Here is a 24,702-nt window from a genome sequence, read left to right on the forward strand (position 1 = left end):
TAGATTGCAACACAAACAGCACTTTTTGTAGGTTGTGTATAACTAGTGTCTACAAACAGTGAGAAATTGTTCTCACAATAACCTAACCTCCAGTAGGTCAAGACCATTTGTCTTTAAGACTTTTTGTATGGTGATTAGATCTACTTAGGAATGGTTACCCAGATGAAAATGCATGGTGTTGAAATGCCTTTTCATAGTCTTCCTTGAGTTTTCAATTTTTCTTTTCTCAAATGTTTGGATTTATTTGAAGACATCCCACATTCAAATAAGCATATTTCATTCAAAGTTAAAAAATTTCCGTCGTGAAAATTTCAACCTCAAAAACTGACAAATTTCATAGAGGAAGTTTTTTTTTAAGATAGCTTCAATTTATATTATTACACACAGTTTTTATTGAAGTATATTATTAGTGTGTTAGCTAAAGAGCTTAAAATGGTCACTCTCTCTCTCTATATATATATATACACGCATATAACACTAAAACTAACATACAATAGAGAACTAACTGTGACTGTCTCATCTGATTTAAAAAAAAAGATCAACACACAACTGGAAATTAAACCATTTAATAGTTTAATACAGATTTCATTAAATCACTTTCTTGCACTCTAGCACAGGGTGGAAATTTATAACCAATCAGTAAAAAGTTTGGCAACTCGTGTTGCAGTCAGCGTCTCTAACTTGTCATCCACGTTACAAGATCTAAGTTTTTATCTCACCAAAATAATTCAGTGACTCCACCCCCATGTCATCTGTCTAACTGACCACATACAAAACATAACAATATTTTAACCAATATTTTTCAAATATATGTGTAGATCAGCCAAACCCTGTCTGTACATCACATAATTAAATCATTAAGTCTAGTTAACAGCAAGTTCAATATCTGACATACAGGTAAGTTGATCCATTCGCTTACAGGTAAGTTCACCCATCCATTTAAAGCGAGATCATCCATCCACTTATACTAGTTTTACTCACAGACTCTTGTAAATAACAAGGCAATTTATAAACAACAACCTATGAAGGGTAAACAAGGAAGCAATGCAACAGAATTGCACAAACCTGAATAACCGCAAACAAACAGCTCTTGGCTAGTAAATTAATTGCTTCAAACTAAATGAACCAACAGATGCAAGGGTACTTTTGTGTCCAGATATAGAACACAGCTAACTGAAGAAAATAAATGACTAAAGTACCATATCATATAAAGACTTTTTCCTCTATGGAACAGGTGAAGTAGATTTCATCTGATTCTGTGAATAAAAGGAATTGTATGGTTAGCATGTTTTTACTTCTCACATCCCAGAATCGCCTAGTGGAAACAGATACATCAAATGAAACCCAACAGATACTTCAAATGAAACCCGGGAACCAAACTTGTGACTTTTGGCTTAGCAATTGTGACCTTTACTGCTTGCCCAACCCATTCAATTAATAACTGACGGAGACACCTGATACAAACAAAACCTTTGCCCTAATCCTAAAATATATCAGAGATATTTAATCTGAACATAGCCTTGAACTTTAAAGTGAAACCAAGGAAAAGAAAAATTAATAAAGTAGTCAATGCAAACTAAAGTACTAAATCAGTTTCAGTCCTAACATAAAAATAGTAGTTTGAAGATCCACTTACTAAGTGGATACCTACAACAAAGTTGAGCCTTGTGGTAGTTCTTTTTAGAGAGGAGGGAAAGGGTCTATAAATGCAATCAAAAGGTAGAAATGATAAAAAACTAATATGTATGATTAATAAATACAGATTTGTGACTGAAACCAGGTAATGCAATTTTAACAAAGTAAGTAGTGACATTGGCAGATCCCATCAACATTTGTACTTTCTGCTCACCATTTTGTGTGTGCTGATTAGCTCATATTCCACCTTTGTTATGGTTACTAAATAAATTCAATTACATAAAGGAAATGAAAAAAGTTTAGCCCCAGATGTGATTCTTGTCAGGGTAATAAAACATACATATGATTCTGAGGTCAATTATACATTTACTATTCAATTTTTATTTCACACCAATGCAAAAAAAAAAAACCAAAAAAAAAACAATTGATAAATATATTAAAGCCATGTTTTTTTTTACAATAATTCAGAAATATATAATATACAAACATATTAATTATACAATAAAAAATACAACATGTAGCATTCTTTAAGTAGAACAAAAGACCATGGAGTTAAAAATAAAGCATATAGAAATTTGTAAAAGACATTGATTTTATTAACTTGTTAAAGATGTGACATGAAAAATTATACTTTAACCAACACCTTTGTATCTAAGTTAATGTTTGATAATTATGAAAGTGTTAATAATCAAATCACTTTCAGTAATTAAAAAAACAAAATATAAATCACCTTCTACATGGAATAAAAATTAAAAGGGTCTGTGACTATATTATGTTAAACTTCTTAGTGACTATCATCAATGTCTAAACATTCAAATGTAAACAAGTCTTGGAACAATCACAGCCTTAAAACAGGAATATCAAATCATGGTGGGAAGTAGTCTATGATACAACAATGCAAAACCTAGCCCACACTACAGCACAGTGAATACTGTCATCAGTTTTGTACATAATACCATCGTTGAAAGAAGTGCCATGATTAAATTAAATTGAAACAATCAGGCTTGATATTCGCTTGAATTATACAGTTTTATAGTTTTCATCAATTAAAAACTTAACACAGTTATGTAACAGAGAATTTTTGTATCCAACAACAATTAATTAATTAGCTGATGTTATTAATACATTCAACATGTTATTGGATTTCAAAGCTAGTTACAAGGTGATTTTTGGTCTTATTAGAAGAAATTCACAAGGAAACGGTCAGGCTCTTACATACATTACACTTACAGCACCGCTAATACTAATACACTTTGTTATTTGCAATATGGTAATGTTCAGTATTTAAACATGGATAATATAAGGTCTAATTTATTAATTATATCACTTTAACTTTAATTAAATCATTGTCATATTATTATTTAAATTAATGTCTATTAAAATTATTTATGTTTAATTTTTCCCTAACTCATAAACAAGATTTTAAATTAAAAAAATAAAAAATAAATCAAGATTTACCTGACAATTTGAAGGCTTTTGGAAAATGTTCACCTGTTTCTAAGGAACTATGAAGGAATTGTGGAAGAGTTTGTCAGTCAAGGTTTTGTGAGTAGTAGTGAACCTATGCTAAACTATTTAACCACAGAGCAACTCCATGTGAAGTATGCAGTGTTTCCAGCAGGAGACAAACCTTGATTCTTATACATGAATGAGTATTGTAGCAGGATAAAAATTGACCAGTTAGAGGTTTCAGATCTTATATCAGGGAGCTGACTGGCCAGTTATGTACACACACAGGTTGTCATAGCAACATACATCCCGGCTGAGCTGTACATGGTAGCCACATTGAGAAAATGGGATCAAAGTATTGCTGGTGTTATTGAAGCATTTTTTCACACTTTTAAGCAAAAAGTATAATTGGATATCTATGTACATTTTTAAAGAACATATTTTATCCATAGCGACTAATGTGATAAAAAGGTTTATAGGTGTGAATTAATTAGCTTTATAAAAGGACAACTTCTCTTACTTAATCTTACAATCAACACCAATAGAAGAATTGGTTCACCATTCTAAAGAGAAACTAGAGGCTAGTCAGTCTACTTAATAAAAGTAAGCATTTATTAAAATTATAAACATTTTCTCTACCAAATTTTGTATCCTCTCAAATAAATGTATAATTTAAAATTGACTCACAGAATGATGCACTAGTTGGACGTAAGTCATGACTAGATCAATTAAACATTTAATTAGTGATAAATGTATACTGGACAGTATGGTATATACTTAATGTAAAAAAAATGTGTGAGGTTACTGAAAACTCTGCTGTTGATAAAAACACCTTGGATATTTTGTGATGACCACCAGACAACCGTTCCACTGCTTGGTCAGGCTATGCAGTGGCACAAGCAGAGGCACACCTCCACAAAACAAAAATATGTTTAATGAATAGCTGAAGCATTAATCATACAGAAAACTTCAGCCTGGTAATAATGTACAACACTTAATTAAGGCTCACATAGACACCAAGATACTTGATGAGATGTTTGAGAATGTTGAAGATAATTAAATAATTTCTTGCAACATTTATCTATAAATAATACATGAACAAAAAAAATAATGTTTTGCTTCTTGCAAAACATTCATATTTTAAAATAATTTTAAAAAGTTTTCATAGTACTTTAAACATTAGTTAACGTATTTTATACTCTTTTAACAAAAGTAAAACATTAACGCACATTCTCCTATACACAAAGATATAGCTACAGATAGAAAAAGAATTGACATTCTATACCTTTTTAAAAAAAAAAACAGATAGAAATTATAATCATTTGGCTAGACATAAGTAAAAAATATTCAGTAAACTGATTTTAATTTATCAGCCTCATTCCTACTTAAGTAACCGTAAGTTCTACAAAGAATGATACTACTATTGAAAAATCCATTTAAAATCTAATTCTGATAACTGATACAAAACTGACTAGCAATTCACTGTTTGAACAACATTGAGAGAGATAAACAGGTGCACTCTGTCACAGACAAATCAACAAATCTGTTGGAAAATATCCAAAGAATAAACACTCACTATTTTTCACCTTCTCAGTTTTCGTCATCCATAGGATTATATTTCCTGGTTTAAGTAATCCACAAGGTTAATATCCATTGTTTAATGCCAGAAGATTTTACTCATTGTTTTAGCACATCCAGTGTTACTTATTTCAGGGCATCCAGAGATTACATCAAATATTTCAGCTTATGCAGTTAACATATCAAGAGATTTGTCGTGATCCATATCTGTTTCAAACAAAGCCTCACAAATTTTTTCACTTTTGAAACCCAGCTCAGCAAACTGGCTATACATTTCAAGAAACTTTTCCACCTGGTGTGAATTAGATAATTCAACAATATTCATACAAAAGCAAAATGGCATTCTTCATTTGAGTATTCTTAAACTAAGTTAAACTGAATTAATAATAATGTTTAAAAAGAAAAGAAAGGACTTGTGTTAAAATATTTCAAATTTGCTGCTGGTCGTAACTGAACTTGCATTGCAGAAAACCTGACACCTATTACATTGTCATACCCATAGTAAAACAACTTATAACTTATAAAGATCTTTGTCTTAATGGAAAAAGTCTACTTATATGGATCATGAGAAATGAGAGCAAGTATATCTGTCTTTGTAAACTATTTTAAAATAGTGGTTACCTTTTCTGTGTTGTTCTTTAATTTATGTAAGGCAGATTCCACAATGACAGGGGCATATTTTTTTTCAACAAGTTGATCTACTGCAAGCAGATGGTCAAGTACCTGATTGATGGACAGTGGAAAGAAAATCAATACAGAACACAGAAAATATAACTCATAAAAGTAGTATGAGACAAGGCTGTTGTCCATAAAAGGTATCATACACCTGGAGGAACAGGTCTTGGATTAGGTCCTATATGAGAGGGTAGAATTTAAGAAAGGTGATTGTTGCTATTTGTAACATGGGGTGGGGAGGGCTGGTTGGATTGAGGTGTGTGGTGACCATAACTAGGTGTAAAAACTTGTGTAAACAAACATCTCTGTATGGGCACTGCTCTACTTGACTTAAAATTACAACACTGTCCTTGTAAACAACCAAACCCCAATGGGTACTGCTCTACTTGAAAAAATATTTTTGTAAACAAGCAAATCTGAATGGGTACTGTACTATTTGACTTAAAAAACGTGTGTAAAAAACCAAATCTGAATGGGTACTGCACTATATAACTTAAAACACAGTTTATTTACCTCCCGTTCATCCTGACCAAACTTCTCCACAGCACGGGCGACTCTGGCCCTTAGAAAACCCATAGACGTAAGATTATCTGTGAAGATTTGGGCCTCTCTTGAAAGACTGTGATAAGGATCACCCAATCCAATCTCTTTAACAGCCTGGGGCTGGCTTGTGTTATATGAAAGTTTGGGTTTCGGAGATGGTGGAGGTGGAAGAGGTCTGTGTTTGTTTAAGGGCTGAAATTTAATGAAATTAATATCATTTTTTGATCAAAACTAAATTGTCAATATAAAAATAATTAAAAACAAAATCGAACTTCACTTAACATTTTTTTAATTATTTAATTCAATAAATTAAAATGGATTTAATAGATTTTCTAAAAATATGCTGAAATATATGATTGGTTAAGATGAGTAGATTTTTAGGTACACTTAGAAGATGTTGACTTTCAATTTTTCTATCCTGTGGATAACCTGGCAAACTAAAATTTTTTTTTCAAATGGTGGATAATCAAAAGAAGAATTTAAAAATCAAGATTCGTTTGTATATAATAAACAAATTATATATTCTTTTTTTTAAAAAAAAAATGGAATTCTTAAAATACTATTTATTTTGAAAAAATATTGTTAAGACAAAATCTTACCTGAAGTACAACATTATTTGACAAGGCAGGTAAAGAATTTAAAACAGGTGATGTCCTCAATTCCTCCGAACTACTTCGTGTGGACTGTAGATCTGTGCTTGACAAACTATGCCTACTGTAAGGGTTTTTATTTAAATGTTCAAGCTTTTGGCTGCTCTCATCAAAAGATGAAGCCATAGATGGGTCTACAGATGACCACATTCTCGCTCCAGAACCTGATTGCCTGTTACGCAGAATTGGCTTCTTGGAAATGGGTGGTGGAATAGGCTTTCCCTGTTTGTCTAATGAGCTGCTAGGGTCTGAATTATGTAGAGTATTTGGTAGGAATGGATTGCTTCCTTCAACTGATGGAAGGAATGGATTGTTTGTTTTAAAAGGGTTTGTTTCAGCAACACCATCTGGTTTGTTTATAGGGGGCAGCACAGGTTTGTAAATTTTACTGTTGGCTAAGTTAGATGCTGGTTTTACAGCCAACGCTGGGTTAGCTTGCCCCCAGCCTGTTGGACTTGGAGATTTTATAACACCAGAATTGTTTTGGAAGAGGACAGCCTGATTGTTGATCTCAACATACTCATCTTCAGTTGTTTCCACAGCAGGATTTAAATTTACAAAATTGTTTTCAAAATTATTGTCAGTATTTTCTGAAATTGTACCATCCTCTTCTAAATTTTCGTATCTATCTTCAGAAAAATCTGCCCAGTTTGAATCTTCAGGTACCACAGTGGCAGTGTCATAAAAGCCATTGTTGGATGTGTCAGCGTCTTGTATTGGTTGAGGTAAGTGAGGCAAGGATACAGCTGATTGGCCATAAGCTGCAAGGCTCTCACCATTGGCTGGAGTACATTTTGAAGATGAATCCAAGACAACTTTCAATTCCTCCATTTCATTGATGGTCTGCAGCTCTAGATTATCAAACGGGTCAGCTTCAGACTCAAACATAGATACATCTATCTGGTTGGTATCTGGGGAGTCTGACTTTTTAGACACAGATGAATGTATTGGTGTTGGCTTTAAGATCATCCCTGGCTCAGAAGCAGACTTAATCCCTACAGTGGGTTTAGGTAATTCAACTGAAGCTTTAGGCTGAAGAGAATGTTTTTCAGGTAGCGCCACTTGATTGATTGGTACATCATACATGTTTTGGCCATTTTCTTCTACACTCGTGTCTTGTTGAGCGTCTTGTGCAGATGCTAGTTTTTCTCTTTCAGCAGCTTGTAGCTTTTGTTTTTCTGCTATTTCTAATTCTGCCTGTTTTATTGCTTCTTCTCTTGCCTTGGCCCATGCCAAAACTCCTTCTTCAGTTTCAAATGTATACTACAAAAGAAAAAACCAAAACATAAAACTTACACAATAATCAAAACCAATAAGTGACATGAGGATCATATAGCGCAAGTGAAAAAGGCATTATTGTAGCAATTAACTAGAATATATAATAGCATTATGCGTGCAAACAATACTTAAAACCTAAAACATGTGTTGTCTTACTTCTTCAGTAAATGTTCTGATTGGTTGAATTAGTTCAGGCTGTGTAACCACCTGTGGAAGATAGGTTTTAAAATTATTCATTTGAAAAATACAGTTTTTAAACGTTTATGTATGTACACAATATAACCCAAGTTAAATAACATTTTATACAAAGAAAAAATACCTCTGGATTTAGCCTAAAATTTGTGCTAATCTTAAATGGAACTCCATCCAAATACGAATAGCTTGATCCTAAGCCTGAAAAATCAAAATAAGCCAAAAGTTTTAAAAAAAAATGACTGAAATTCTTATTACATGAATAATAAAAAAACCCACATCTAACACAGTTTTTAATAATGGCTGTTACGAATTTTTCATTAGTTAACATTTAAGAAAATTTAGAAAATATAAGAGCCATCTTTATTGGAGCTAAATATCTCTAAGTAGAAAACCAGAAATGGCAGTTCATCAATGATCTTCCATTTAGAAAATCAGCTCTTTTGGTATTGCCTAATCATAGACAAACAATAAATTTGCTTTGTCTCTCAATAACTAAATTATACTTTTAAAAGCTTGCTAACTTTTAAAACAAGGCAGTATTATGAAAATAAATTTAAAAAACTTTTACCATGTCTACTCAGACTGCTGTAAGATCTTTCATCCATGATTTCAGCAGTCACTAAATAACATGACTAAGACTGCAAAAACAACAGGAAAACATAAGAAAATACAGTCAAATTGAAATAAATACATTTAGGATTAGCAGCAGGTAATTAAATATTTTAAAATATTATTAGGACTGTTGGGCATACACGCATGATTATTGCTAACAGCATGACACACTGATTATCATTTAGCCAGAGTAACTAAGCTATCAAAAAAAGCTTAGATTATTACTTCAAGAACACTAACTAAACTAACATCAAAATTCCTGCAGGAGCCTTACGATGTAAAATACTAAATATTTAACTATAATTTGTTAAGTAACAGCTGTATATGAAATATTTAAATTACAGGCCCCTATTATTAATACTTAACTTAATATACCCCAAATACAAATGCACTGCTTTAGCCTATATATCTGCTAGATCACACAAGCTGTGATGCAGAATGTAACAGTTTTGATGCGAAACACTGTGTCATTTTGAAAATTGGTTATTGGAGAGATATGCCACAGATGTATGTTGAATTTGGAAGGAATTGGCCTGAATAGTCTGCCATAATAGCATTGTTATTTGAATTCAGACTTAGTGGGCCCAAATAGCCCACAAATTTAGGGCTTAACAAATCAGTAGAGTAGTTCAGTATTTTTTTATGCACTATAAAATCATTTTTAAATTAAAACGGTAAGGGCATATAGATCTAGCCAACTTTGCAACAAAATAGGCTACATTTATATAAATTAGTAAATAGTTTAGACTAGATTAGACACAATGTTATTCAGTTTTTAATGTTTTAATTGTTACTGTCGTTTTGCTGTATAAATCTGCTCGCTAAACAGCTAAATCTAGTCAAATCTAGTTACTCTCATGTCACTCATGATATAGCATCAGAAATCATCCAGTATTGTTTGTTGAGTTTCATAAACGCTAGTTACTGTAAAAGTGTAAACTATAGGCCTACTCCTTAGTTTATTTGAGTGTTGAAATATAAATAAATAAAGTGTAGGCCTACTAAATTAATCTTTGAACTTAATTTTAAGTTTGATCAACAGAAGGAAACAGGCATAAACAGAAAATTAGCAATAAATAGTAGATTCTAGATCTAAATATGAATAACAAGTCAAGAGCAGTAACTACTGGTTTTTTTTAAGAAACACAAGATTTGCGACATTTCCTTAAAAATATGGTGTACAGTACTACCAGTGGATCCCGGAAAGGTGTGACTGATGGTGAGCCATTGTGCTACTGTTTTTTTTACATTTTTACTACTAAACCATTCCAGAATAATAACCGTCACCATAACAATTAACAAGAGATTACCCCAAATCGAGGGTAGTTTTAATAAGTTTAGTTTAGTCAAATGTAGCCCTACGCCTAATTTAATTTTGTAAAAAACAGCTTATATTTTAACAGAGAAAGCACTTTTCAGTAGATCTAGCTAGGCTGATGCCTACTTACAGATTTAGCAGTAGAGAAATCTAGATCTAGCCTAAAAACTGTAGGCCATAGGCCGCATAGCTATACTACCCTAACCGGCTAATTTAAACTAATTTTATTAGTAGGGTAAAGGAGGGCGTTAAGAGCCACACTTTTTAGCACCTGTACATTTTTAAAGACTTCTACTAATCTAAGAATTTTTTAGTATTGAAAATATGGCAAAATTATTCTAACATATCTTACACAATATAAAAACAATAACAAAGTGTATTAAATATACTTTAAATGGGTTTAATTGAACATTTATTGTCATACCCCCAAAATCAGCATTTGGGGTGAAAGGAGCCGGGCAATGGGGCATTAAGTATTATCTCCTAGTTTAGACTAACTCCGCAATAAAAATAATTAATTTCTAACCCCAAAATAGTTAATGCTGTGTACACACACTTTAACTGATACTAGCTATCACTAGGCCCCAATGGGCCCAGTCTACAATTGATACAATTGCAGGTGTACATAGGGCCTAAGCCCTAAAGTCTAGTACTTTACAGTAGGCACATTAGTATGCCTAGTGTGTAGCTAGTATACTAGTGTGTAACTGTCCAGAGTTAACATTCTTGTATGTAAAAAGGGGTGGTACTAACTAATCTGCCTTAATGCTTTCCCCTGATAAGCCATGTGTGCTATACATTACATAACATGACATGGAGGTGAGAAATGTTGAGGGGAGAGCAGTTGTACTGGTTTCCCCTTTGTTCTCCTTGCTGGACCCTGAGGGCCATAAATTACATAAGGAGATGCTATCTCTGGTTGGCTGAGATCTAAGAACTAAGTCCATGCTACCTACAAAGAGATAAGTTTTATGGTGGGTTAGATACAGGTGGGGGCTGGGTATCATGGGGGTGAGAAATTGTGAGGGGAGAGCAGTGGTACTGGTTTCCCCTTTGTTCTCCTTGCTGGACCAAGAGTGCCATAAATTACATAAGGAGATGCTATCTCTGGTTGGCTGAGATCTAAGAACTTAGTCCATGTTACCTACAAAGAGATGAAGTTTTATGGTGGGTTAGATACAGGTGGGGTCTGGCTATCATGGAGGTGAGAAATTGTAAGGGGAGAGCAGTGGTACCGATTCCTCTTTGGTCTCCACCCTGCTAGACCATGAAGGTCATATATTACATAACATGCCACCCCAGATTGTCTGAGATCTGTAACTGTAATCCATGTTACCTACAAAGAGATAAAGTATTATAGTGGGCCAGAAACTGGTGGGGGCTGGGTATCATGGGGGTAAGAAATTGTAAGGGGGGAGCAGTGGTATTAATGTGTCTGTTTACTTCCCTACTGGACCATGAGGGTCATAAATTACATAACATACCACCCCAGATTGGCTGAGACCTAAGAGCATTTATTCCTGTTACCTACAAAGAGATTGGAAGTTTTATGGTTGGTTAGAAACAGGTGGGGGCTGAGTCGGCTGTATTGCCCCTTAGGGGTAATAAGTACCTGTACCATCTTAAAAATAACCTTGCTAACATCAGATGGCTGAATTTTTACTTTTTAGCAGGTTAGAATTGTATTTCTATCATGTAGACACAAGTCTGTTTAATAATTAATACATTTTGTGTTAACTATTCCTATACCAGTGTCTTATTCAGTGGTCTAATAAATAAGAAACTTGCACTTAGGGTTTCAAGAGCCACATAACAGTATCTGTTATAACTTTTCTAAACAGGCAAGCTAGTGGACAAAATTAATGTATTCATGTAGATTTAGTTATTATCTAACAAATAAAACCATTATGGTAATGATCAGTCAAGTTTTACTCTGATAATGATAAAAACTTTATAGCATGGTAAAATGGGACAAATGTCGGCCATTTTGTTTTGGCACCAATAATCACTGTGCAAAAAAAATTCACCAAAATAAAACTATTCTAGCCATAGCTATAAAAATAGTGTTAAAATGTACAACAACCAATGCTCTAATACAGGAACAAAGAATGGGCTTGAAAAACTCATTTGGTTTATTACAAAGTAAAGTTTCCCAAGTTATGTCTATTTGGAAAAAAAGTTCACAAAATGGTTTTATGGAGATGAGAAATTTTAGGGAAAGAGCAGTGGGATTAAATCCTGTCTCATCCTCTCCCTATTGGACCAAATGGGTCATAAATTACATAAAATGAAACCTCTGCTTCTCTGTTATCAAAGAACAGCAGTGGTTGTTACCTCAGAAGTAGATTAGCAGTGTTATTGGGGGGTTTGTGGGGGTGGGGTGTTGATTGGGGCTTAATACCACACGGCTCTTAACGCCCTCCTTTACCCTAATATTACTAGGCCTATTAGTATTAGGCCTAAAATAAAAAAGAATTCTGAGTGGGTAAACTCAGTGAAGTAAAGTGGACTTACTCAACTGATAGATCTAGAACCTCTACAATACATCAGAAATCAGAAGAGTGGGTCTAGGACTCTAGAATTCTAGATTAAAAATCTTTAATCTGATAATGATAAATCTAGATTATTGTTGAATATTGTAGACTTGTAGATCTAGATTTTCTAGATGTACAATGTACACACTTTCACAACACAATCTTTTTAAATTTATACTTTTATCACAGTGGCAAACAATGACCAATATCTCAGATTACTGAGATTGATGTGATTTTGATATGATATCTACATCTAGTATTATCTAGATCAGTGATCAGACTGTCACTCACTCTAGACTAGATTTTTGCTTGAAAGAGTAGATCTAGGTCGTAAATCTATGCTTATCGACTAGATATCTAGATCTAGAATTAACTAGTCTGAAAAGCTATAGTATAGGCTAAGTATAGTGTGAGTAATTGTTAATCTAAGTCTCTAGATTCTACTAGACTACTAATCTAGTAACTAGTTCTAGATCTATGCGTAATCTTCTCTTGACTTGGGCTAATGAATCAGTAGCTTACCATTACTATGACGTCATTTCCTGCTTATTAGAGTAGATACCCCTGTCAGGAATACCTATTTTTTTTTTTAAACAGATGATCGCAGAAACGTTATTTATTTTAATCCCCTGAAATATTATTGCATTTCTTAATAAATGGCTGCGCATAAGTTCAAAACACCATCTTCTGCAAGAAGACATATAAAAATAGAACAGTTTTCTCAGTTTGTAAGGTAAACTATCAAACTTTTAAAGAAAAGACGAATGTTTTCTGGTGGTTACTAATGACGCCAGCGTTGCAGAAAGTCAGCACAGCAAGCAATAATGACATTATTTTTTAAAATGTTAGACTCTATATCTCTAGAATCTAGAAATCTAGATCTACTTAATTTTCATGTTGATGAAATGAGAATACAAATTATAATATGGGTCCAAAAGCATGTGTGTAAGTCGTGTGTAATTTAGTACTTTGGTTCTGCTGCAGACTTCAGTAGTATTGATTTCTAGTACTAGTTTAGTAACTACTAAGACTAAGTACTAGAATCTAGATTCAGTATTAGTTCTGTGACAGTACTGTGTTATCCATAGTAAACTGTGGCTGTTTAGTAGTAGTTAGTAGATTCTTTCCTAGATCTACTTATTAACTTAATACTCAATAATAGCAAGTTTAAGTTGGCAATTAGCTAACATTTAGGCTAGTTTTAGTCTTTTAGGTTGCTAGTATTATTATACTATTATAGGATAGAATAATTAAATGAATGGCTGATTGTAGCCGGAAAAAGATACACTTGCGCAATGGAGAGTAACTTCTGCCTTCATTCCCAGCGATGTTTTCGATGGTACTGTGCATGTGTGTATTTACAAACAAACCACAGAACCCTAACACTAACACTAGCCCTAACCCTAGCCCTAACCCTAGCGCAGATATTAAGGTCACTGCGCATGAACATAACTATTGAGTTTTGGATTTTATGCTTAAACATCTTTTTCCGAGTAGTCACTTTGTAAATTAATAGTCACAATAACAGAATAATGAATAATGTAATGTTAGATTGTTAGCTGTGAGATCTAGTTGATCTAAATCTAGGTAGCATTATTGTTTTTTATTGGAATATCAGGTTTTTAATAATTAAATATGATTATTAAATCTAGAATAATCAGAAACCAGATAAGGTTCATGGTAGGGCTTGGAACAGGTAGAATTGTCAGTAGCAAGTTAGAGATCTACTACTTTGTAACCACTACGTGTAACTAGTAACTAGTATTTAAGTACAACTAGTAGGCCTACTCAGCTACTGGTATCATGTTTATTTATTTTATACTACTAGTAAATACCCGTTTTAGATCTTGTCCAGATAAGCCAGCCAAAAAATTAACCCCTGCCGCCCCAAAAAAAGATTATAAGAAAGATATTTGTACATTTAGTTTTTAAACCTAACCCCAACGCTTACCCTAACCCTAGAGGGCAATTAATGAGTGACAGTTGTGTTTATAGTGTACGTTTAAATATTCAAATGACTAGGGAGCAGAGCTATCCCCCCCACCCCCCAATAAAAATGCAATAGAACATTATCCCAACCTGTTGATTATCCCAGCATATTATGGATGACGTTAGTAGTGTAAAAGTTTGAGATTTAGAATAAAGTTTGGTATCTGGATTTGGGTATGGTTAGTATAAGATGTGGGATAAGGATAGGGGTATGGTTAAGGTTTCAGATAGGGACTGGATTAAGTTATGGTTGAGGATAGGGATAAGAATAGGACAGGAAATGGATACAGATAAAGGTTAGAATTAGGGTAACAATGTAGACATAAAGTAATATTTCAATACCAAAGGTAAACATTGGTATGTAATAATAGCATACCTGTCCAGCCTTGCTGTGGTCTAGTCCCAATCCTAGATCTAGTCCTATACAGATTGACAAAACATTTTTAAGGCTTTCATCAACTGGGTATCAATTGTGTATTTTTAGAAATTTTAATTTTTTTTTCTTCTAAAAACTGAGTTATTTAAATGTAACAAAGCAAGGACATTATTTTTTGGATCATAGTTGTTGGGACACACACTTGCAGAGGCGTAGCGATGGGGGGGGGGGGGGGGGGGCAGGGGGGGTACATATGTCCCCGGGCACCGACCATAGGGGGTGCCAAAATGGGTTGTAAAACCAAATTAAAATGACATTTTAGCTGCATTTTTGCATTATAAATAGTTTGAGGAGGGGGGGGGGGGGGGGTGTAAATTGAAAGTTTGAGGGGGGTGCAAATCGAAAGTTTGAGGGTGAGGGGGGGGGGTGCAAATTGAAAATTTGTCCCCTGGCGCCGGCAAGGGTTGCTATGCCTCTGCACACTTGTTCACACTGCCACCTGTTAAACGAATGTGAATGATTTGAGTGTTTGTTAATCACGTTCCGTATTTCTGAGATGGAAAACTCCTTGGTGTCTGCCCTGGAATTAGGGGCATCATACACCACTCTCTGAAGCCACAGGTTACACTACTACATAAGTGCAGATGGGACCCCTGGTTTGGCTTAGTCATTGAATGACAGATGATTACCCTGGTTCAATTTAGTAAAAAATTATAGTAGGCCACCGTATCCATTGTGTGTATTGTCTGTCATTGTATTTTCAGTGCTACTCGATTAAGACATGTGCAAAACATTTTAGCTAATAGAAAAGCTGGATCAGCAGATATTGATGGCATTCTTTGTATATCTGGTAAGATAAAAATTACTGATATTTAATTAAATAAAACTAATATTGTATTTTAACTATAAAAAATTGCAAGACATTTGAAGTGGTTTTTGATATTTTTAAGGTAAAGTCTAGACTCAATTCCAAATGGCTATGTTTTCTATTTTTCATTATTTGATAAAAATTTTACTTGCCAAAAGGCATTTATTCTTATTGTTATTAACATTTTTATTAGGCGTTGACAGTCGCTACAATGAAGGGATGTATGAGCTACTCAATTATTTACTCTTTGGGTTCTTTGATGCTAGAAAAGAAGAGTTAGAAAGGTAATGTAAGAGTTAATTTTTTCTCGAAAAGTAAGTTTAGTTATAAACAATTATTTTTCTACAAGAAATTCTGAACCTCTTTTTCCCGTTGTCATACTCTTTCATAAAAATCTGAACACCCGGTCTGTCAAAGAGTGTGACATAATTCACGGACAGACCTAGTGGATAATTTAACGACAGATTGTGTTTATCACATTAACGAGTCTAAAGTTTGTCCATATATAATTGAAACAAGTTTGTCATACACAACTAAACTTAACAATAAGTAAACAAAAATAAAAATTAATGGCAAATGTTTTTGGTAGAGATAGACAATACAAACTATTATGTCCACCCACTCATACTCGTTTAAAATATGTTTACACAGCTCAGGATTTGCTGAGGAAGTTATTGAAGGTAAACCTTTTAGTATACTACTAATTTATTAAAACTTTAATATAAGATTAAAAGGGCAAGAAAGCAAAAAAATTTTGTTTTATAATTCTATCTTAAATAAAAAAAAAATTTCTTAAATAAATTTTTTACAGAAGATTTTTTATATCGTATTATCTTCTTTAATTTGACAGATTTGATGATACTAATATGTAGTGACAGAGTTGAAGTATACTGCAATCCAGTCAATTACCATTATTTCCTCCCATATGTTAGCCACTGGCCTGGGCTAGTATTTCATTGTTTAACAGAGGATGAGGTAAGGGTTAGAAAACTTTGTTTAAAACTGGTGTAGACCCTGTAGATGTTGATATATTTGATGCTTTGGTTATTGAACTCGCAGCAAAGCTTGTTAGGGGGCAGATAAAGGGAGAAAAAAACGTTTGATTCTAAACAATTAAATTTTTTGATTCCCTTACCCCCTGTCGCTCTTCTTGGCTAGTTATGTGTTAGTCATTTCTATGGTTGTTCCCCTTTTTGAGTTATAGATAGACAAACTTGGTTTATTATTATTATTTGACAAAATACTGGGTTTCAGTACAATAGGGAAGATGATGATACTGTTGAAGAGTTTAAGATTCGATCCTTGATTGCTATGGTTGGTTCATTCAAAGTGATTGGATTACCGTTCAGTGGAAGAGGTCAGTGGATTATTACATAAGCTAACATTTTAGTGGAAAAGCTTCTGGATTGGTGATACTTTAAATTTTAATAGTCAATGAATCATCATCTTTAGAAAAATATTGGTTCACCATAAAATAAAATAATATTAAGTGGAAATGTAGTATATTACCATAGAAATAAAATTTGATAAAATTATTATAATAGATAACATTAAAACAACATGTAAATGATGCATTATATATTAAATAAAATAGTTTAGTTGCTTTTATATCTGTTTTGTTATCATTAAGTTCATCCTTCATTTGCTTCTTTCATGAATTGATGCAGAAATGTGTTCAATTTTTCCACCAGGCCAGGAAGCACCATTCAATGTAATGGCAATAGAGAAATGGCCTATCATACAAGCTTTTGCCCTGGATGATTTTGGAGGGTGAGTGAATGTAATTGTAAATTCAACACCATAGCTCAAATTATAATTTAAAAAGGTGTTCAATTATTTATGTATATAATTAAACATAATTGAGTTTTTAAAAAAAATATTGACACAATTTTAATTAACCACTTAATTTAGCATCATGTTGCAAGGATACAATGACCTCTTTATAGATCATTGCCACAGAAACAGATTTTGCCCTATTGACCCCCTGGCCAGAAAGTCTTGGCTTTTTTTACTTTTCATTTTATTTTTGAAAATAGGAAATTAATTTTAAAACGTCATTTGAAAAAGAAAAGCTTGGTCATATTGAAAATATGGCCGGGCTATTTAGTGCATGACTGCCAACCCAATATTTAGATCCCAAAATCCACCCAGATCTGATGGGTACCTGACTCACGTTAAGGAAAGTAATGGCGGCTGGGCATAGAACTAACCACACTTGCTACATATGAAGAGGTTACAGAAGCAGGTGAACTCTACTCCACTTCTATTGATCCTCTGTCGTCTGGTCTGTGAGATTATCTTGACATTTTAATTTTTAATTTCTAATATTAAGACATTTGTTTAAACACAACTAAATAACTGTCGAAAGTAATTAACTAAGCACTCTAGTGATATAAGTTTTTATTTTTATTATAATCTCCTGTATAGTAATGATGATTTAATTGTGGATTAAATATTAAGTAAAATTTTTAACAAATTTTTAAGGCTAAAAAGAACTTTGATTTTAAATATTATCCTTTTGATTTGTCATCTAACTAGATATTTTATTACCACTTTCAATAACATTTTCTTCCTAAAATACTTCTTCCACATGTTTTAAGGATGAAATTTCAAACCTCTATAATTTTCAAAATCCCAACATGTGTTTTTGGCTTTTATTTCTAATGCTGAATTAGATTTACCTATAAAAAATATAACATTAAACTTAACGACTTTTTGTTTAAAAATGAAGAATTTTTATGTAAGATGATTAAATTTTATAAGCCGATTAAAAAATAAACTCTTCAACATTATAATAGGAAAATGTTTGAAAGTTGAAAATACAGTCCTTAAGCTCTTTGAAAGTTGTTTTAGATTCATGCTTAGGATTGGATTTCAAATTAACTTATTTAACTTTTAAATGTTTTCTGCCTAGATGTTATAGTATGAGAGTTTCAACTAATATTTTTTATAATAGATCTGGTTAAAAAATATAAAATATAAAATTTTTAATTTTAACTGAATTGTTTTTTTTTTCCGTCTCTTTTCAGAGGAGGATTTTTTTCTCTAAAATTCGAGGTTTGTTGCTCATGGGTCATGTCAAATTTTCCATTGCTTTATGTAATGTACTTCTTTGTTCTAAAAATAACAATTGCTTAGGTAAGTAATAACTGAAGAATATGTTATCACAAAGAACAATGGTAAATGCTTTTAATAATAGATAAATATATGTCATGGTAAAAGCATCTTAATAGTTTTTGATGGCAAATGCACTTCAATATATATTTGTTATAAATTTATCTCAACCCTGTTTAACAGCCATATCAATTGAAAGTATTGAGTTGTCTAATGGTTGTCTTTCTAGTGCTCCACACTCCTAATTTTACAAGCACAATATAATTAGAAACTACACTTTGTAAACTTTATTTTTTTTTGTTTAAACTTTATATAGAGTAGGTATTGCTAAAAAAAATTTAAATGAGATTTTGACAATTCTTGCTGTTTTGTAATTGCTCAAGACATTGAAATCAAGATATTGTAAAATCTATGTTTTACACCATACTGAGCTGAAAAAACAATTTTGTATGTATGTCTTTGTGTGTGTTATGATGTATGTTTCACTAGGCAAATAGGTACGCATGAATGCTGGTTTGAAGCTATAATATTGAACGAGTGAAAGTGTGACACGGTACGCAAGAAAGTGACATTTAAGTGTAGGTTCGTTGTTGCCGGGGAAGAAGCTTCAAGTAGTCTTGTTGTTGTTGTGTTAGGGTGAGGTTGTCCAGTCTTAGTATCATTTTTTCAAGTCGTCCGATGTATATATTATAGTGCAATAAATAGAAACAGTAACCAATGTCATCCTGTCAAATCCTTTGTATGCGTTGATGTTGTCGTGTTTCAAGATGGACTATTAAATGGATAGACATAATAAAATGGTAGTGGTATCTGAATACTATATTGGATCAAGTAGTTCTACCCTCTTACTGCATAGCTGTGCGACACATAGAACCCAGTTATAACAGTGTGTGTGTCTTTAAACATGATAACTTGAGTACTATTTCATTTTAAGTTGATGAAATTTGATTAAGTATTAAATCCAGTTTGCAGTTTTCTTTCAACTTTTGAGCACTGTCTGGTAATCTGATGTGGTACTTACTCTACTTCCAGTTTCTCAAAAGCTGATAACTTGAGTACCATTTAAGCTATTAGCTCCTGTACATAGATTTTGTTCAACTTTTAAATGATTTGTGGTAACCAGAAGGGGTATATTACAGATGTCTCAAAAGCCTTCAGAATTTGATGTGCCACTTGATGCATCATCCCTCTACCTGTTATAAAATAGTTTAACCAGAAAGTGTAGGGGAGCTCACTCCCAACATTTTTTTTCTTTCTGACAATAATAGGTAATTAACATTAACATTACTATTAATTAATAATGTTTTCAGGTAATTGACATTAGCTCTCAAGTCCACCATCTGCAGGACTTCCAAGATCCAGTTTCTGTTGAGCATTTACTGACTGAGGTGAGTTTATCTAACTTAACTGTTATTCTAAGCATAGAGGAGTTTGTTTTATTTCAATTTAATACATCTCATATCCTGATTAATGTAACTATAAAATGTAATCTTAGCCAGATGTGATAACTATTCCATGAAATTAGTTACAAAATAATTGTCTACCCATGTTACAGCACTTTTCACTGATGGCTAGACAATGGGACAACATGATGAAATGTGTTCAATTATCTTTGTAAGTTACTTTTGATGTTCATATCCGTTTTAATATATACTCAGTGCTGGCACCAGGTTATTTAGCGCCCTAGGCAAAACTTATTAAAACGCCCCCTTTCACACAAATTAATTACTAAAACATATGTATAAGAAAACAAATTAAATTAAAGTGACATATTAATTTATTATCAATTGCATAGGCCTACACATTATAAGTAGACATCAAAATCAAATTTTACTTGCCTTCACGTCTCAAAAGTTTGTACAAATTCATTCAATTCCGGTTTGCAAGCGTAATCACATTTTATTGAAATTGATGCTAAGTTCACGAATCTACTTTGTACTTTATGACATAGCCCCCCCTTCCCCCTTTTACAAAATTTTAAGTGCTCCCCTCCCCTTCCTGGGAGAAAAAAGTCTGGAAAAAAAACACTAAAAAAGTTCTTGTAGTGTTGGGCTATCTGCAGTCCTCCCAAGATGAGTTCCAAAACTTACCTATTTTAAGCTTGACTGTCTTTAGTTATAATTGTAAAATGACTATATTGTGTGATTATGTAACAATTTTTTTTGTTTTTGAAAAATAAAAGGTAATAATGTTATAGATTCCATCCTAAAATTGGTATATGTTAATCCTTAAGGAGAGGGTGAAAAATATGTCTTCTAACATTAAGTATTGCAATCTACAGCTACTGATGTATTTGTTTTTCATCTTGATAATGCTAAAAAAAACCTACCAAACTATTTAGTTTAGAACTTAAGCTCTATATAATTTTTACAATAGCAAATAATAAGTTAAAGTTGTATTTATTTGTAAGCGGTCAACCCAAGGTGCAGGAATTTGAAATGAATGTAAAGTTAAGCAGCGAATTATCTCCCATTTGAAAATCCAAATAACAAATTTTATTCAAGGGAAATAACTTTCCCAAGAATAGCTAAATTAACCATGTATAACTAAGACATGTTTGAAAAACACAATAAAACGCTATAAATTTCATTACGTAATAATTATAACAAATCTTTTACATTAGCTATGTAACCTTGTGAAAACAATATATTTTATTTATTGAATACTTAACTGTAGGTTTTATTTGAAAGTCTAAAAATGGTTGCTTTATTATAACATACTTCTATTTAAGTTTGATGACATACATTAATTTGACGTAGGTAGGCCTACATGGCCAATTTATATAACATTTTGGATCCCCAAAATAAAGGGATGTCCTTCAAAAAATCAAACTGGGGTAACTGTTTAAAACATTGCTAGAATTATTGATTCAATATAAAAATTTATAATTAAAAAAAAAAAAAGTTACAAATTCTATCGTATTTAAAATTCTATGTTAACGAGATAAATGGCCCGTTGAGGGAGAGATACAATGGGCGCTAGGTTGATAGTGATGTTTTTTTCTCTAAACCAAAACCAAAATCACCACCTCCACCCCTTCAACGAAATACAATGCATATATAAAATATATACTTTTACCAGGGTCCAAACCCTCCCAGGAAATTTAGTCCGCCCCCACCCCCGAATATTTCAAGTACCTTCCCCCCCCCCCGGGGAGAAAAATGTCTGAAAGAAACACTGGTCGCATTTGTAGCTTATACAGACTAAAGGTAGAGCCTACTTCTATAATATAGACCTGTTCCCTGCTTTTGGCCAATAAACCTCACTCACACAGACAGTGTTTCTTTCAGACCCTTTTCCCGGGGTGGGGCACTTGAATACAATCCACTGGGGCAGGGGAGGCTGACACTGATATAAGTATATATTCTCTATATAAATTATATTTCACTTGGGGGGGGGGGGGGGGTAAGACTTTCTACCAAGGAGTGATGCATAAAAGAAACTGCACGCAAAACACTTTTAAGATTAGACACATAATTAGGCCGTAATGTCAAGTCTTTTTATTATAGAGTATCGATGACATCATTTCTTTGGGGGGGGGGGGGGGGGAAGAGGGCGACTTAGATGTTCTTATGAGGGGGGGGGGCCTTGTCCCTACCCAAAGAATTGCATGAAAGAAACTCTGCACGCACACCACTTTTAAGATTAGACAAAATTGGCTTTTTAATTTATTGTTTACTCGAGAATCAATTTATGTCATATAAGTGTGTGTACTTTTCAGGCTTTAGAAAATTTTCTACTATATGTTCCATGTGATGTCATTTTTCGTTTTACTGTGCATGTTTTTACTCTGCTTGTCTTTTCTCTATAGTAAAAGCATTCTTGACAGATACATAGATACATACACAGATAGACAGACAGCGAAACTATTATTATAGATATTTTAAGAGTGGTAATTTTAATATTTTAGGAATCTATATTACCACTCTTAAAATATCTATAATAATAGTTTCGCTGTCTATCTGCAGAATTGATAGTTCGTCTTGATAGATCGCTACTCCTTTATAAAAGTTTTTATTATTAGGTACTTATTGATAATAGGGATTAAACCTTTGGCTCATGAAACATCTCACTATCTTCTTTTTCGTTGTTCTTAATATTACATGGATTTTCTCCAACACAATTAAGAATGATATGTCCACATATCATGTGCCACATGGGCCATGGACTCTTTTGTTTATGTCTGATCATTTGGTTCAAATGATCCATGTATAACTCAGCTTTAAATCATTTCACTCTGCCTAATTCTCTAGGTTAAAAAGTAAAAAAGTGTCATTCATGATCTCTGCTTGTAACAATGTCAACTTTTATCTCCATTCAGGGAATCTTCTTCATCTGTTTTGTCTCAGAAAAAGGTTACAGAGGTAAGTGTATTTGTTGCAGAAGTGAGTTGTTTTTTACAGTGGTAACTTATTTGTTTGCTGTGGTAGATAAGTTTTTTTGTTCCAGTGGTGAGTCTGTTGTTTGTTACATAAGTAAGTACATTATTTTTACAGTGGTAAGTAAAATAATTGTTCAGGTGGTTACTTGGTTGTTTGTTACATTGATGAGTCAGTAATTTGTTAGGGTGGTGAGTCAGTTGTTTGTTACCTTGGTGACTTGTTTATTAAGATGGTGAGTAATCACTTTGTTATGGTAGAAATTCAGTTAATTATTATGATGGCGAGTCAGTTGTTTGAAACAATTCTTTTATATCAACATAAGCACTGTGGATTTATTGTATGTCAAATGTGTATATCACTTTATGAACATTTCTAAAGATTTAAAAAAAATGCTTCAGAAGTGTATAAAAAATTACTAAAATTTTAAAAATATGTCTGCATTATTTGAACAAAAGATTTTACTCAAATGTGGTGGTCAGGGTGACCTCCACTTAAAAACAAGTCTGGCATGCAATTTTACTTTAATGAATGCAAATATTCAAGTCTTTTTTATAGCTTATATACAAAAAATGGCTGTCTGAAGACCATACTCTTTTCAAATTCTGACATTTTTAAAAAAAGTTCAGACAAAATTTTTTATTAAAAAACCCATCTGGGGCGTTGATACAAAACTATATATCCTTGCAGATTGTTTGTCTAGAATTTCGTTCATTCCCATATGTCAGAATGACACTAATAACGATTTGAAAGTCAAACTGCATAGATCTCATATATCTAATTAATTTAAAACACAAGTTGATAGAAATGGGTTGTCTGGGTAGCCCTCAGACCTTGTTTCATTAGCTGGATATTTTCATGCTCCGAGATCCTATTTCATCATTCCACTTAAATTTCAAGTGTCTGCTGCAGATTTCTTTATTTTTCTAAAACAGGGAATGGCACGGGTTCACCATGACCATTCTTTATGCATTTCTGAAAAAAACACCACCATTTTTAATAACTTTTATGCACTCAAACACTAGACATTTTGCTTTTACCTTAGACTTTTTGTTTTATATACACTCTCTTTATACCATAATGCTGGACAAAACTTGTACTGTTCTCATTAATTGTTTTCATATAGTATCAAATTTCAAGTAATTAGGCATAAATATTTAAACATTATGATTAAGTTTTTTCCAAACAAGTGCTCTGGGTTCAAATCCTGGTCTTAGCGGACATTATAGTTCAAAACTAAGTAAGATAAGAGGTCCCTATGTTTAGGTCAGATGTAGAGAAGGTCCGTATGTTGAGGTCAGATGTAGAGTCTCTATGTTAAGGTCAGATGTAGAGAAGGTCCCTATGTAGAGGTCAGATGTAGAGAAGGTCCGTATGTTGAGGTCAGATGTAGAGAAGGTCCCTATGTTTAGGTCAGATGTAGAGAAGGTCCGTATGTTGAGGTCAGATGTAGAGAAGGTCCCTATGTTGAGGTCAGATGTAGAGAAGGTCCCTATGTTGAGGTCAGAT

General features: G+C 32.9%; 2 protein-coding genes across 5 annotated transcripts in view; one reads left to right on the forward strand and one right to left on the reverse strand.

Annotated features, from left to right (window-relative positions):
* Positions 1 to 576: 576 nt before the first annotated feature.
* Positions 577 to 12,964, reverse strand: LOC131946501 (ubiquitin-associated protein 1). Of its 4 annotated transcripts, none has more exons than XM_059307319.1 (8): positions 12,448 to 12,694; positions 8,572 to 8,641; positions 8,128 to 8,201; positions 7,965 to 8,015; positions 6,480 to 7,793; positions 5,851 to 6,072; positions 5,284 to 5,385; positions 577 to 1,256 (listed from the first exon to the last, which is right to left on the reverse strand). In XM_059307319.1, exons 2-8 carry the CDS (start codon positions 8,606 to 8,608, stop codon positions 1,224 to 1,226), a joined length of 1,833 nt encoding a protein of 610 aa, XP_059163302.1. In that variant the 5' UTR covers positions 8,609 to 8,641; positions 12,448 to 12,694; the 3' UTR covers positions 577 to 1,223. The 4 variants fall into 4 exon arrangements, with proteins under 4 accessions (XP_059163302.1, XP_059163300.1, XP_059163299.1 ...); XM_059307317.1 differs by lacking the exons at positions 577 to 1,256; positions 12,448 to 12,694 and adding exons at positions 1,353 to 4,954; positions 12,759 to 12,964; XM_059307316.1 differs by lacking the exon at positions 577 to 1,256 and adding an exon at positions 1,353 to 4,954.
* A 75-nt stretch (positions 12,965 to 13,039) lies between these two features.
* LOC131946510 (dynein axonemal assembly factor 9-like) overlaps positions 13,040 to 24,702 on the forward strand; it is an 89,624-nt gene continuing 77,961 nt past the window's right edge. Inside the window, exons 1-11 of the mRNA XM_059307331.1 lie at positions 13,040 to 13,200; positions 15,597 to 15,682; positions 15,894 to 15,984; positions 16,352 to 16,380; positions 16,551 to 16,675; positions 16,955 to 17,057; positions 17,392 to 17,470; positions 18,730 to 18,757; positions 20,125 to 20,202; positions 20,370 to 20,428; positions 23,136 to 23,178. Of these exons, the coding sequence (XP_059163314.1) occupies positions 13,124 to 13,200; positions 15,597 to 15,682; positions 15,894 to 15,984; positions 16,352 to 16,380; positions 16,551 to 16,675; positions 16,955 to 17,057; positions 17,392 to 17,470; positions 18,730 to 18,757; positions 20,125 to 20,202; positions 20,370 to 20,428; positions 23,136 to 23,178 (798 nt within the window). The 5' untranslated portion in view covers positions 13,040 to 13,123. The remainder of the gene's footprint in view (positions 13,201 to 15,596; positions 15,683 to 15,893; positions 15,985 to 16,351; positions 16,381 to 16,550; positions 16,676 to 16,954; positions 17,058 to 17,391; positions 17,471 to 18,729; positions 18,758 to 20,124; positions 20,203 to 20,369; positions 20,429 to 23,135; positions 23,179 to 24,702) is intronic.

The sequence above is a fragment of the Physella acuta genome, unplaced genomic scaffold (assembly GCF_028476545.2).
Source record: "Physella acuta isolate Inbredline_101_S28 unplaced genomic scaffold, ASM2847654v3 ptg000562l, whole genome shotgun sequence".
Lineage (NCBI taxonomy): Eukaryota > Metazoa > Mollusca > Gastropoda > Physidae > Physella > Physella acuta.